General features: G+C 38.9%; 2 protein-coding genes across 4 annotated transcripts in view; both read right to left on the reverse strand.

Annotated features, from left to right (window-relative positions):
- The window catches only part of LOC113059891 (WASH complex subunit 5), a 12,815-nt gene extending 5,628 nt beyond the window's left edge, over window positions 1–7,187 (reverse strand). The window contains exons 1-19 of one of the 2 annotated variants that reach the window (XM_026228551.1): window positions 7,095–7,187; window positions 6,558–6,813; window positions 6,306–6,451; window positions 5,992–6,076; window positions 5,810–5,910; window positions 5,459–5,651; window positions 4,555–4,707; window positions 4,361–4,474; window positions 4,111–4,282; window positions 3,765–3,892; window positions 3,219–3,348; window positions 3,018–3,130; window positions 2,776–2,942; window positions 2,617–2,692; window positions 2,422–2,532; window positions 2,187–2,327; window positions 473–553; window positions 164–265; window positions 1–75 (exon numbers count right to left, since the gene is read on the reverse strand). The exon at window positions 1–75 is cut by the window's left edge and continues 105 nt beyond it. In XM_026228551.1, coding sequence (XP_026084336.1) covers window positions 1–75; window positions 164–265; window positions 473–553; window positions 2,187–2,327; window positions 2,422–2,532; window positions 2,617–2,692; window positions 2,776–2,942; window positions 3,018–3,130; window positions 3,219–3,348; window positions 3,765–3,892; window positions 4,111–4,282; window positions 4,361–4,474; window positions 4,555–4,707; window positions 5,459–5,651; window positions 5,810–5,910; window positions 5,992–6,076; window positions 6,306–6,451; window positions 6,558–6,743 — 2,274 coding nt within the window. In that variant the 5' untranslated portion in view covers window positions 6,744–6,813; window positions 7,095–7,187. Of the gene's footprint in view, window positions 76–163; window positions 266–472; window positions 554–2,186; window positions 2,328–2,421; window positions 2,533–2,616; window positions 2,693–2,775; window positions 2,943–3,017; window positions 3,131–3,218; window positions 3,349–3,764; window positions 3,893–4,110; window positions 4,283–4,360; window positions 4,475–4,554; window positions 4,708–5,458; window positions 5,652–5,809; window positions 5,911–5,991; window positions 6,077–6,305; window positions 6,452–6,557; window positions 6,814–7,094 lie in introns of those variants that run through there. The other variant, XM_026228550.1, reaches the window with a different exon arrangement.
- A 629-nt stretch (window positions 7,188–7,816) lies between these two features.
- LOC113059892 (zinc fingers and homeoboxes protein 1-like) lies at window positions 7,817–14,712 on the reverse strand. Of its 2 annotated transcripts, none has more exons than XM_026228554.1 (3): window positions 14,297–14,712; window positions 12,590–12,753; window positions 7,817–12,269 (listed from the first exon to the last, which is right to left on the reverse strand). In XM_026228554.1, the coding sequence occupies exons 2-3, from the start codon at window positions 12,747–12,749 to the stop codon at window positions 9,940–9,942; spliced, it is 2,490 nt and encodes an 829-aa protein (XP_026084339.1). In that variant the 5' UTR covers window positions 12,750–12,753; window positions 14,297–14,712; the 3' UTR covers window positions 7,817–9,939. The 2 variants fall into 2 exon arrangements, with proteins under 2 accessions (XP_026084339.1, XP_026084338.1); XM_026228553.1 differs by having other exon boundaries at window positions 12,590–12,854; window positions 14,297–14,711.
- Window positions 14,713–14,797: the final 85 nt, after the last annotated feature.

Genomic DNA, 14,797 nt, shown 5'->3' on the forward strand with positions numbered 1-14,797 from the left:
AATGTATTCAAACGAGCGGTAAAACCCATCCATGGTGGCAGCCATTTCCTTCAGCTTTGGCATCAGTTCACTGGGCTGAGAGAGACATCAGAAACCAGACTGATCCTACAGAACGTAATCTTAAGAAACAGAGTTATTCAGCAAGGTTAAATGGTTTGCTCACCTTGGCTTTGGGGTTGAAGAAGAGGCCTTTGTGCAGGGCGTAAGCAACACGTTTGACGAGCTCTTTCCTGATCCCGTCCTCCAGAAGCTGCTTCGGATCCACCTGAAACAGACGTGTTTTCATAAGTGATGATTAATATTCCACAAAAACAGTAATAAGGTTAGTTAGAACATCTTGTCAGATACAGTAGTCAACATGAATTAAAAAAAAGACCCAGTTTACTTTCTAAATGCACTTTTCTGGTCTTTTTGCGAATTAAAAGAAAAATGCCCGAGTTTGTGATCTATCAAAATCAAATGATGGTTGTACCTTGATGATGCCGACGAGTGTGGTCTTCATCATCAGAATACCTTCAGTGAAGACTGAGATGGCATGAGTGAGCTTAGCCACCTGTCAGATGAAGAAGGTCCGTGAGTTACTTTATTATTATTATTACTTATAAATACATACACAAAAACATCAAGATGGTGACTCAAGGCCTGAAATGTAAAATTAATTTAAATTACTATGCAGGCTCGGTTTCGAAAGAATTTTGCTGTGAAAGTTAGTTATGCAGTACAAAATAATAATAATTAAAAAAAAAGTAAAAATATAGAGAGTAAAATAAATATTCTATATAGAGAGAAAGCGAGAGTAAAAAAAAAAAATAGATATATACAGTGGGGATCAAAAGTTTGGGCACCCCTTGCAGAATCTGTGAAAATATGAGTAATTTTCAAAAAATAAGAGAGATCATACTAAATGCATGTTACTTTTACTAAATGCATGTTTTCCCAAACTTTTGAGTGGGGTTATTTTAATAATTACAGCAATTTTTTTTGTCTTGTGGACTAAATGTTAATATCTTTTATGTACAATATCTTACTCAGGACAGTACTAAATAAAAAATAACATGCATTTAGTATGATCTCTCTTTATTTTTTTGAAAATTACTCATATTTTCACAGATTCTGCAAGGGGTGCCCAAACTTTCGATCCCCACTGTATATATATATATATATATATACATATTTTTTTTATTATTTTACTCTCTCTCTCTCTCTCTCTCTCTCTCTCTCTCTCTCTCTCTCTCTCTCTCTCTCTCTCTCTCTCTCTCTCTCTCTCTCTCTCTCTCTCTCTCTCTCTCTCTCTCTCTCTCTCTCTCTCTCTCTCTCTCTCTCTATATATATATATATATATATATATATATATATATATATATATATATATTTTTCGGACTATAAGTCGCACCTAAGTATAAGATTTTTCGGACTATAAGTCGCACCTAAGTATAAGTCGCATCAGTCCAAATATACGTCATGACGAGGAAAAAAAGTCTCACTGGACTATAAGTCGCATTTATTTAGAACCAAGAACCAAAAGAAAACATTACCATCTACAGCCACGAGAGGGCGCTCCATGCTGCTCAATGTAGACTACAGGAGCACTTTGGAGCAGTATAGAGCACCCTCTCGTGGCTGGAGACGGTAATGTTTTCTCTTGGTTCATTTCTCTCGGTTCATGTCAAAATGAATTTTGATAAATAAGTCGCACCTGACTATAAGTCGCAGGACCAGCCAAACTATGAAAAAAAGTGTGACTTATAGTCCGGAAAATACGGTATACATATATAGAGACTTAAATAAATTAGGAATAAAAGAATAAGGAAAAATAAATATATAAAGTACAATAATACAACATACATTTATGATGTAATATGTTTTTATCTGCATAAAGTCAGCACAAACAAATACTACACTGATTTATAAATATAATAACTTCACAATTAAATTAACAATTACATTTTGGATTTTTTAAAATATATACATTAATTAAAAAAAAATGAATAGAGAAAAAATATATATATACACACAAGTATCTATATAGTCATGTAATTTTTGAATTTTGCTGAGCAAGTAAAAGTCTTTGTAAAATGCATGTTTATTAATAACACATCTGGTTTAGTGACAGTGATTCTTTAGGCCTTAAACTGATGATTTTACTCCGCCTCTTTCAAGAATTCATCAGATGGTATCTGTCGTACCTCATAGCGGGCACTGAGCTGAGCGTAGTCCTTCAGTTTGTCTTTGTCCAGACGTGTGGGCACCTCCATGATGTCATGGATCTGCAGTTTGATGATCTTGGCCAGCGAGGTGAACATGCTCTCTGGAATGATCTGCAGGACCTGGAAGCGTGTTTGCAAGAATCACCAAGTCAGAGTGAATACAGAGAGATTTTAAGCAAAAGATCCAACCACAGATCAAAACCCTTCTCCAAACCTTTCTGACATAAGCCACCAGCTCTCCAGAGTAAAACTGAGACACGCTCAGCAGATCTGGACTGTTGACCTGGTTGATTCGGAGGAGAGGCAGATCCAGCGCAGACGCAAGCTGTTCATATTCATAAAACTTGTGTTATATTTCACAATTTAAGTTGTTTCTAGTGTCATATATTAACGGGTCAGTCTGACTCACCTTCAGGAAAGTGGCTCTGAGTTTGGTCACCATCGAAGGGTTAGCTCTGATACTCTCTTGCATTATTGAGGTGAAGCTGTGAGAAACACATTTGGAAATGAACTTCAGTCTATGAACGTTTGATGAGAATCCAAAAAGAGGTCAATGTAGCGCCATCACCTGTCAATGATCTGCCAGGCGTAGGACAGATCTCCCACTATCTGCATGGTGATGAGCACTTCCTCTTTGATATTGATGGTGCGGATCATCTGATGCAGGAACTTGCGTGTGTCCGCCAGGAACTGACTCACCTGCAGGTTGGACTCCAGCTGGTGAAACTCTTGGACCTTTCCAGAGAAACAATGTCATGTGAAACCACTGCAGAGGGTCACGTCACAGCACACGTTCAGATGTGTCCGTACCTCCACGAGAGCCTGAATGAGCTGCACGGTCTTCCTGCCGGCAGCGGTCGAGTCCTCGTAGTTCAGGGACTCGATCTGTTTGGAGATCTCTCTGAACCAGGCCTGAAGGTTCTCTGATCAAACAGATGAATGCATGAACACACTGATGATAATGTCCACAGTCTGCCTCCTGAATGTTGTGGGACCTCAAAAGCATTTTACCGTTTTTCTCCACCCTGGTGAGAGGTTTGACTCCAGAAAACACCTCGGCCAGCTCCACCATTCTCTCCGATCCCTCTTTCTTATAGCTCTCCCACTTCAGCTGCTTCTCTGCCAACATCTGCTTGAACATCTGAGAATCACACAAACCCAGAGAAATGAAAAACCAGAGCCCCAGTAACAAATTAAACTGTCTTACAAACATTTGGGGTAGGTAAATTTTCTTGATGTCTCTCCAAGGCTACATTTAATTGATGAATAAAAATACAGTAAATAACAATATTTTGAAATGTTGTAATTATTTCTATTTTAATAGATATTAAAATCCCATTTATTCCTGTGACGCAAAGCTGAATTTTCCGCATCATTAACCTTCAGCGTCACATGATCCTTCAGAAAACTTTCTAATATGCTGATTTGCTGCTCAAAAACATCTCTTACTAGTACTTTTTATTATTTAAACATTTAGTAGCAGTAGTAGTAGTAATAAAAACTCACTGGAGTATCGCTTTAAGATTGAGAATTATCATCATTATATTTTCGATTTACCTCTTTGAGTATGAACTCAAACTGGGCCGTGTCCAGCAGCAGCTGAAACAGAATTTTGGGATTGTATTTGGAGTCGCTGATGACTTGATCTTTGATCTGACGCAGTCTCTTGTTGTTTGGATCATAAGCTTTCAGAAAAAAAAAAAAAAAAAAAAAAACAACTTAGAAAAGCATTTGGATGCATTCTAAACAGCAATGTGTTAAACGTGTTAATTCCTTCCAAATAAATTCCGTAATCAAAACCCAAAACATTTACACCAAGAGTTCTCAACAGGGGTCCAGAGCCCACTAGAGGCCCTCAACAAAAATTCCACAGGGCTTGCTGATTTAAACCATGATGTCTCACCAGACTCTGCAGTGTGCAGCATCAGCCAGCGGATGGCGACGTTACAGTCACGGAGGCAGTTGAGCAGTTTGGGAATGTTGTCCAGGATGATTTCCTCTCTCAGGAATCCCTCCTTCAATGACTGCTGCACCTGCGGCCGCAAACTCTCCACACTGGCAGCGTATCGACCAGCCTAAGAGGACACAACAATGACTGAGTACGAGTCCAGAGTGACCCTGGTTTAGATCGGGAGACGCCCAGGTGACTGTACCTGTTCTCTGATGTTGGCCGTGTCCAGTGTGTAGTTCAAGGCAGTTTTAGCAGCCTTATATGGTTCCCACGCCTCCACCAAATTCACGGTGATCCCCATGTATATACTTATAACCTGAAGACGTAAGATGGATATTGCAATATATCAAGAAGATCCCATTTCTGGAATCTACATGATTAATAAAGTCTGCTCACCCAGTTGTCAGGGAAGTATTTGTCCACGATCTCTCTCATCTTGGCCTGTTGTGTGTGCAGGATGGAGGGGGTGAAGTATAAGCAGACACACAGCATAGCGGCCTGCGTTGCCAGCGCTGTACTGCGGTGCTCCGGCAGAGGATACGCAGAGACCTGCAACACAGCAGACAAACATGTACATAACATGAAGCTTGAAAGTTTGATGCCACAGAGCCCCAAATACTGTATGCGAAGAACCTTCTTCTTAAAAATTAATGTAAGACAGCATTTTCAAGTATAAAACAAAACTAGTATATTTTTTATTCAGTTTATTTTCTATTATTATTTAATGACAAATTAAAATAATTTGTCATTATCAACTTATTATATTAGCATTTTTTATATGCGGTTTTTAATTTTTTTTACATCGAATAAAACAAGTTGTCATTATCAAAATGATATACATTTTTATATATATATATATATATATGTGTGTGTGTGTGTGTGTGTGTGTGTGTGTGTGTGTGTGTGTGTGTGTGTGTGTTTACACTATTTTCTTTATTTTTTTTATTGCATTTTATTGCATTTTATCTTAATTAAAATTGTCATTATCAAACATATTTTAATATTAACTCTTTATACAGTATAACGATGTTTTACACTATTTTCTCTGAACCTTTCCAGTTTATTTTTTGCATTTTATCTGCCAATATAATTTTTTTTAACGCTTTTCTTCTGATCCTTTAAAAAAAATTTTTTTTTTTAAATATATATGTTTCATCTTATCTGTCAAATAAAATAATTTTGCATCATCAAACTAATTTTTACTATTAATGGTAATTTACATATATGTTTTAATGAAAAAAAATCTCTGAAGCCCCTAGCGGCCCCCAGTTTGAAAAACTAAATCACACTGCTGTCTTGCCTGGTTGTAAATGTCATCAGAGCGGAGGCGGCCGATCACCATACTGAGGAAGACGGGGCTAATGGGAACTCTCTGGAAGTAGCTCTCAGGGTAGTTTGGTGGCCGTTTGGCCCCCGGGTGACTGGAGTATCCCGTGCTACGCAACAGCTTGCAGATGTCGTCCAGGTTTGAGTCACCCGAGGAGCGAGCAGCACTGAGGAGATGAACATTTGTATATAATGCGTTTATTCAGTAGCACATTGACATGTTTGTCCAGTTGTTGAGATATATCACCACATCTGATCAGCTTGTAAGCTGTTGAAGCCAATCAAACATCTCCAAAAAATACAAGGGTATAACGGACAGTCTTACCTGTATCTGTAGTAGGACACCAGCATCCTTTCTCTCACCTCTCCCTCCATCTTCTGATCAATGACCAGTAACATGACTCCATACAGGTACAGAGCCTCACACTGACAGAAATCACATGCATTTACACTCGGATTTACTCTGGGAATTCTCATCTGTATTTAGCGTAGTAAAAAAAACTTTACCAGGAGCTGTTTTCCATCTTCATTCAATAAAACAGTTTCTAGTGTTTGCTGAATGTAGACCCCTTCATTGAGATCATCCAAGTACCTTCAGAGGAAACACTTTATAGTTTTTCATTGAAAAAAAATATTTTAAAATTTGATTTAGGAAGGAAAATTACATAAAAGCAAAGCATTACATAAAAAATACATTTAATAAATACATTTGAATAATTGCTCCGTACTGTCATCATAAGATGATTTGAACATGCCGCTAATTTCAATACAAATGGTTTTGTCACAATTTCAGATTAGTTGCATTTCAAAACAACACACACCTTATCAAGTCTACAACGTATTTATGGACACTCTCAAAGGCCAGGTAGAACCGTGTCAATATCTCGATGTTATTTTCCCGAAACTCCTCATCCAAGTCCTGCAGCTCCGGCTTGGCTTCCAGTTTACTCTCATAAAACTCCGGACCCTAGAAAACACAGATTCATATCAAAACCACTTGCTTAATGCAAATCTATCCGATCATCCTAGCAAACCCAGATCCTATTCCTTTAACAAGATAGCAATTGGAGTACCTTAAAGTAGCTGAAATCACAGATTATGTCTCCGTATTTCTGCTGGTCGCTCTTGTCTTTGAGTCTGAAAACTGCAGGGATAAATTCTGACAGTCTGAGTAGTTCAGCTATGATGGCGTTCCCTCTGGACACGATTCTCAGGATGGCCTGACCACACAGGTTGTTCTCTGCCAGAAAGTCCACCATGATGAGGAAGAAACCAGAAGATCTGCTCTCTGATCAAAGATTCATTCAGTATCCTTAGGGATGGCAAGATCTGATGAGATTCAATAAAAAACTTTACTGTGCATACTACCCACGATATTGAGTGTCATCTCTACAGATGTACATACAGTCGTTTTACAATACACTGACCTCAGGTTCTTTATTTCTATAATATATTTCAACAGAAACCTATTTTGATCGAGATTTGATTCGTTTGATTGAATGCACCGGTTGACTATGAATAAAGCGATGCACTATAACAAACAAAACCATATAGAAAACAAGTTTATATGATTATATTACGTTTGGTTAATTTAGATTCTTGTCACTCACCCTCTGCAGTACGGACCAGACACTTCCTGTTTACAAATCACGTGAGTGTCACGAGAAGAGCTCCGCCCAGCGCTTAGTGTAGCGTTAACTGCTTCAAAATAAAAGTCTCACAGATGACTGAGTGATTCTTCATGATCTAAGAGTTTTTTTATTAGGTGCTATTACCAAACTATAATTAAGTATTTTAATTCAGAAACATTCAATACCTTTTTATTTCCTCTCTCTCACACACACACACACATATATCTATATATATATCCTTGATTACCTACCAGATTACCTTGAAATTTTTTGTGTTCTAACAGAGGAATCGTTAACAAATTAACATACTATTCAATTATTGTCATTTGTACTATATTTAAAATGTTTATTTTTAATATGTGTATATATTATTCTTCTATTACAGAGATATTCAAAGAAAGTTTTAAAATAAAGCGCATCTTTCACCTGTACCTCATCATCTGCAGATTTATTCTGTATACCCAAAAGTAAACCACCGCTCATGAATTATTAATCGTCTAGTACTGCATGCAATGTTATTACTTACTATATAAAATGTAATTATGTATTAAAATGTGTTTCATGCCACTCCCCCAGTATTACGTTTTATATTGTAGTCTTGGTTATTATTTAAGAGATTTAAAATCGATAAGAAGAATGTGATGCCATTAGGGCACTTGTTCAAAAGACCATCTCTGAGGAAAAAAAACAGCATAAACCACTTTTTTTTTAATCCAAATTTATTGCGTTGTCCTCAAACAAGTAGAAAATATATACATTTAGTCTAAATCAAGCAAAAGCCTATTAAAACAGTTCAATTAAATTAAAAGCATTGCACATGGCTCTGGGAAATAAAGCTTTTGCCACCACAGCGGCATCTATAGATTTTAAGGCTCGTCATGAGTTTCAAATCACAGTCCATGATGGTTCCAGATCTGTATTATTATTAGTAGTATTGGTGAATGTAAAAAACTGTTTTTCAGAGCCTAGAAACAGACTAATCCAATTCTGACCATTTTAGAAATTGCAGTTTTATGCTATTAGCAACAGGAGAAGGATCCACAACATATAAACGTGGCTTGATTCAAAACTAAAATGCAAAGCAAGATCCCAGTAAGGCTCTCAAACGCAAAAAAAACATGAGAGGATTGATTGTTAACTGGAGAGGACACATTTTGCTAAGTTTAAATGTGCTATTTTGTTCAAACAGTACTTACCGTGTTCACAGAGGCACCTTTGATACACTACAGTATTCACAGGAAAATGCAAGCAGGGTTGCAAGCAAATCAAATACATTTTCACCAAAAAAATAAGAAATCAGGACATAAAACCAAAATTACATCACAGTGCACATAAAAACCTGTAAAATATCAGTCTCAAATCACACAATAATTATTTGAATGATCGCCATACAAGTAACACGCTCGTGTAGAGGTGAAATTGAACTATAAATACAAACTTATAAAAGGATTTAAACTACTGGTTGAGCATAAAGGTATTTGTACAAACTGAACACTTTTTTCCTCCATCGTTCTACTAAATGTCAGATACACGCTGTTATAATGAAGATGGTGAATGTCTTACACAGGGGTGATTTTAAAAGTACCAGTCATAGTGCGGTTTTCATGCGCAAATATAAAAAGACAACCTCAAATTACACCCATGTGGTAATTATTCATCAATAGTTCATGCTTCATTTAGTCCTACAAAAGCAAGGTATTAATGGGAAAAAAAAAAACATATTCCTCGAAAAAGATTCTGCAGCAGTCATAAAAATGGAAAACATACCACTTCATGATTAGGGCATATACACATTGTTTTCTTAACATGATCCGTTAAAATGTGCCAAGCAAATAAAAGTCCCCTTAGCTTGCAGGCTTATGAACTGTGTAGAGGAGAAATCGGTGGGATATCTCACTATAAAAATGAACAAACAGCAAACAACCACAAAAAAAAAAAAAAAAAAAAAAAAAAACCCCGAAAATTCCCCATGTTCCCATTGAATTTTAGAAAATACTTGAAAACTGTCCAGATGAAAAACTGCAAAACAGTCACATCGCCTGTTTATTTCCACAAAATAACTTTCTCCGCAAGATGATTATTAGCCGTTATTGTTTTAAGATGACCCCCATTAACCCCGGTTAATGGGACTACAGAAACACCTACAACTTCCTGCTGGGATGTACTGCGCTGTATATCAGATATCCATGGTCAGTATGTAGACGATAAAACACTGGGAATGAAAGATAAAACACTTGCATGTCACTGAATTTGAAAATTCAACTTGAAATGTTTGGTCTTGCCCTACACAAATAAGGTGGCTAAAGTTGTATTCAAGGTGACACAATGTATTCATGCATATTCCCTTAATTAGCTACTGTGCCCATTATTAAGAGAACCATAACATTCAAAACAATACCTTTGGCACTAAGTGTTCTCCATTTGACTCCAAATAAAAAAAGCCCATTTAAAAGACCCTATAGAAAAGCCTAGGATTACTTTGCATGTACAAGGGTTTAAGGTGCATGATCAATTCTTGTAGACATAAGTTAAAATTGTATCCATGATATTGTTAATATTATTTCAGGGATGCACTTCAGAGCCGTGGAGAAAAAAAACCCTGTTAATGTGGATGACTTCTCAATCTTTGAATGTAGTCAAACATTCTGACCAAAAATGGTTCTCCTCAATGTTTATGATCTTTAAGATCTGGTTAAACCTTATGTGAAACTACACAGAATATAACAAGAATTGGTGCAGTGGTAGACGGCATGTGGTCGAGACCCAACACTGTAATATTTTTTCACCTAGGGCCATTGCGCAGAATAAAGCCAATTCACAACGATCACTGACCCTCAGACATGGGCAATGTTTTTCGAACGCTCTGTGGAGGCTCCCAGGCATCGCTGTCATCAGTGTCGTCATCATCCTCATCACCATCTTCATCTCCCAAAGCAGGTCCTTGCTCCTCAACCGCAGTCTCATTTTCACCCTGTGACTCGTCCTCCTCCTCATCTTGGTCTTCATTTCCCATTTTATCTTCAAACGGATTGGTACCCATTTCCTCCTTCTGATGAATCTCTGCAAACCACTCTCTCACCTGCTCGTAGCTCATGTTAGACTTGGCAACAAGCTCATCCAAGTCCTGTTCATTTAGGAACTTGTGCTTCAAGTAGTACTCCTTCAGAATATCCCTTCCAGACTTGAACCTGACTGGTAAATTCTTCTCCAATTCTGTGTGCTTCTTCACTTTTCTATTACGGGTTCTTCCCCAACCGCGGTTTCGAATCCTCCGTTTTCTGTTTTTGTTGCCATTCGCTCCTCCCATGTTTCCACTTTGATAGTAAAAATACCACTTCAAGTTGCCATTCTTCCAGGCATAGCGTGTGTCGCCAAACCAATTGACAATGTAGGAACGGGGCAGTCCACTCTCCTCAGCCAGCTGGTCGTATTCTTCCGCCGAGGGCCACTGGGTGCGAACAAATGCTGTTTTTAGAACATGAAGCTGCTCTGGAGTTTTCTTAGTAACCTTCTCTTTGCTTAGCCTCTTTCCTCCAGGTGGAGTTTGGCTCCCCTTCTTTTGGGATGTTTCACCATCTGCTTTTGACTCTGCGGAATCGGGCACAGGGGTTTTTCTTTTTTCCGTAAACCAGGCGTCGATCTCACGTCTGGTAAGTTTCGTCTCAGCCCTCAGCCGGCTGAGCTCTTCATCAGTGGGTGTGTCACATTTCTGAAAGCTTTCCTCTAGGACCACCAACTGCTCAGGTGTCTTTTCTTTAAACTTCTGCAGTGTAAAGTCCGGGAACGGATTCCAGGTTTTGGCACGTGTCTCCTTCTCTTTGACGGGTGATAGTGTCGGAGACACCGGCGTTTCATCGCTGGAGTCGATAACAATGGTTGCACTGCTACTACCCTTGGGATTGTCATTCGCAATGAAGGCATGGCTGTTCTTAGAATTGCGCTGGTTGTATCGGGTGTCGCTGAACCACTTTTTAATCTCACCCTTGGTGAGATTGGTTAACCTCATTAGCCTAGCTATCTCAGCATCACTGGCAAACTGATTAGTCAAATAGCTTGCTTTCAGTTCAGCCAGCTGTTCCTTGGATTTCTTAGGCCGCAGGCCAAAGTGATCGGCACTGAGTGCAGAGTTCTCCTGAGGGGTCAGCGATGGGGGCTGAACTGTAGTAGCTCTTTTAGTTTCACTGAGCGCAGGGCTTGTTTGATTGGTTGCGATCTTGGGTGTCTGGCTTTGACTGGGCATTCCTGCTACGGTCAGGGTTATCGGGGTGGTCACTGGGAGGCTGTTGGCTGTGCCAACCTGTGTCAGAACCAGACCTGGCTGACCCACAATCTGGCAGGTCTGAAGAATAGACTGCAGGCCGTTAGTGGTGGAAAAATGATGGGCTGGGATGACTGTAATGGTCTGGGGAACTGTGTGGACTGTGCCATTAAATTGCTTCCTCCTGGCTTCCTCAACCTCTTCTGGGGTCCAACTAACCCCATGCTTCAAACGCTGAGCCGAAAACCAGATCTTTATCTGCTCTTCACTGAACTTGGTCTGTGCTGCAAGTCCCATGATTTCAGACACAGACGGGTAGGGGAACTTCTTGTAGGTGTTGACTAGGACTGGATTGGAGTCCATCGTAGAGTTATATGTGGGAATACTACTTACTGGTATTAGAAGTTGAGTTTGAGCACTCTGCTGGGCCTGCAAGGCAGAAAGCACTTGGGCCAGGCCTGCTGGAAGAACCGTTGCAGGGTTCATAACCAACTTCTTCTGATCTGCTACCACAGGGTTTGTAATATTGACAAGAACGCTGGGCTTTACAGACTCTGTGAGCAATGGGCTCATGAGTTCTGGTGCCATGGAAGTGCCCATCAACGATGCTTCCAGTGGCTCCAGATCCATCTCACTTTCAGTCACTGCCTCGCTTTCACTTGTGCCTTTTACAGACACAGCTATTCTCTTGGGTTCAGACTTGCTTTTCATTTTCATTATAGGCGTCTTGCTGAGGGGGATTCCAGTAACTGATGGGTCATCACTATCCTCCATCTCTGTCTGCACAAAACCATCCTCGGCGATCAGATCAGAGATGGGCTGCTCTAGTGACGTTTGGCCTGAGCGTTTTCCTGAAGAACGACAGTCCTCACTCAAGAAATGGATTCCCTCATGTTCTGTAGGGATAGAAGAAATATTCCTTTGATTAGAATAAGTACTGTGCATGAGTGTCTGATAGGTAAAAATGTCAACAGCACTGTGCGACAAGAGGTTATTTAAAAAAAAAAAAAAAAAAATTATATATATAATTTTTTTTTTTTTTTGGCATTCTGCAAGGTAGCCCCGGCAAATTCCATTGGTCTAAAAACGCAATCAACATAGCTGTATTTTGAAGCATCAGAACTTTTAATGTGAACAGAAATGTTACTTGTCATGTTGTACTTGGTAAGGACACCATTCCAACCAGGACAATTTTGCCTTGAGAAGTGAGCTTCACCTGTCTCTGTTTCCATGGGCACCACTGCTCCCTCAGTTGGACCATCTGCCATACTGTCGGCTCCTTCATTCCCTTCCAGGGCCTCCGTATCAGGATCTTGCTCTACAACATCTGATGGAAGCACCATGCAGGGGGTCGTGGACTTCCTTCTGCTTGACATTGTGCTTGTGAATGTGAAAAAGAAAATATAAGATGGCCAAAACCTCCAGGAAGTTGAATTTACATGCTAAACGTTTGTCCCATTCCAAGATTTGAACTCAACATCCTGAAAGTCAGAGAAACAAAAACACACACAAGACACTGGTTGAAATGTAAACATGGGGTATTGTTATTGACAGTTGACCTATAGTTAAAATATTTAATGTTGCATTCATACAGACACTATAGCAAATTACAGAGATTGTTAAGTGTAGTATATTCTGCTGCATTCCACAATTTTCTTGTTTGACACTAAAAAAAGTTGCTTTGACACAATCAGTATTGTATAAAGCGCTATATAAATAATGTTGACTTGATTTGAAGACTGTAATTTAGAATTAAATGCTAATCCAACACTGCAGAATCTAGGTACCACTTTACAGTAAGGCTGTATGTTACCAGTAGATTAAACATCAGTTGATGTTAACTTGTGTTAACTAATGTACATTTTTTTTTAATCTTGTTATCCAACATGTGGCATATTCATCAGTATTCATAAAAGTTTAGTGCATCTGCATACACTGTAGTGACCTACAGCTTTCAGATATCTATTTTGCTGAATATTAAGTTTACAAATGTTTCATCGTTTTTCTAAAACTAAAATTCTTCTTAAAAACACTGAACATGCGGTAAAAACTGCCAATAGCTCCAAAATAGTAACCGCAATTACACACAATTAATTAAAATGTTCTTTAACATGTTTGTTGTGCGTTTGATTTGATAAATTACATTTTGACATTAATGACTCACTGTTTTGCAAATAAATACATAAAAATACAAGATACAAATATTGATCTTAAAAGTACACTTAGAATATACAATCTAATAATAATCAATTAAAAGGTTACGGAGAGTGACCTTGGTTAAAGTTAATTCCCATAACTATACATATCGAAGATTAAAAGTGGCGTATGTTTACATTAACTATTGCATTAAGAACAAACTAAAAGTGAACAACAGAGCATTTAAAAATTAATATTCATTTTAATAAATGATATGACCGGTAATGCATTAACCACTGTCAATGTCTCCGTTTTTTTGTGTCACAGGCGTCACCATTGGGCAATAGTTCAGTTACAGACTGAGAAATGTCAGACGTGTGAGTTTAGTTTAGATGCGTTTAGAGTGTGACTTACAGATACTGTGGGTTCAATTTCACTCCTGGCACAGATGATAAAACCATGGTAAGAAATGTTTAATCATATGCAAGTACATAAGCGTTATTATTTAACCATGGTACTAGCATATGCACCATGGTATTTACGTAACTATCTTAAGCACCAAGTTAATAGAACATAATTTTCAGCACCATAGTATCAACGTACAGTGAGTGGTGTTGCCAGATACCATCATTAACCCATGATAGATTGTACATGTATGGTACCTCAAGAATGCTCAGAAAACTAAAATGGTACTACCATGTTACAAAGTACTAAAACAAGATAATACCAAGGAACTTTCCGGTACTTTTTGTTAGTGAGGGAGCTTCAGGGATGCGCTGGAACTCACCGGCCGCGAGGTTCAGTGTCAAACAGTGGCAGGAAGAGCGGAGGCGAGACGGACCGAGACCCGTCGCACGTAGAGGGGGAAAACCCTGGATGGACCGAACAGATGCCACGCCGATCGGATGTTTCACTCCCCGATGTCTCTGTTACTCTATTATTTAGACAGGCACACTGCGCTGGTGTTTTATGGGTCTCTCAGTAAACAATCATCTGCGCTCATTTTAATGGCAGTTTTTAATGATCATCAGGCGTCAACGCTGTCAGTTATACGTCGTGACATCATCGCCAGGCGACTCCCAGCCGTCACGTAAACTCGGCGTTAAAACAGGTTTGGACGCCAATTTAACCGAGACACACACGCAGTACTTCGTACAGATCCAACGCACACACCTGTGGACTTTAATATTGTCTATGCGCTAAGAAACGAGAGCATTGACTTTAGAAATGTACAACCTCCAAACTATGAAACTGTCCAATCAGAGCCAACATGCAGTCACGTGACCCT

Source organism: Carassius auratus, chromosome 41 (genome assembly GCF_003368295.1).
Source record: "Carassius auratus strain Wakin chromosome 41, ASM336829v1, whole genome shotgun sequence".
Classification (NCBI taxonomy): Eukaryota; Metazoa; Chordata; class Actinopteri; order Cypriniformes; family Cyprinidae; genus Carassius; species Carassius auratus.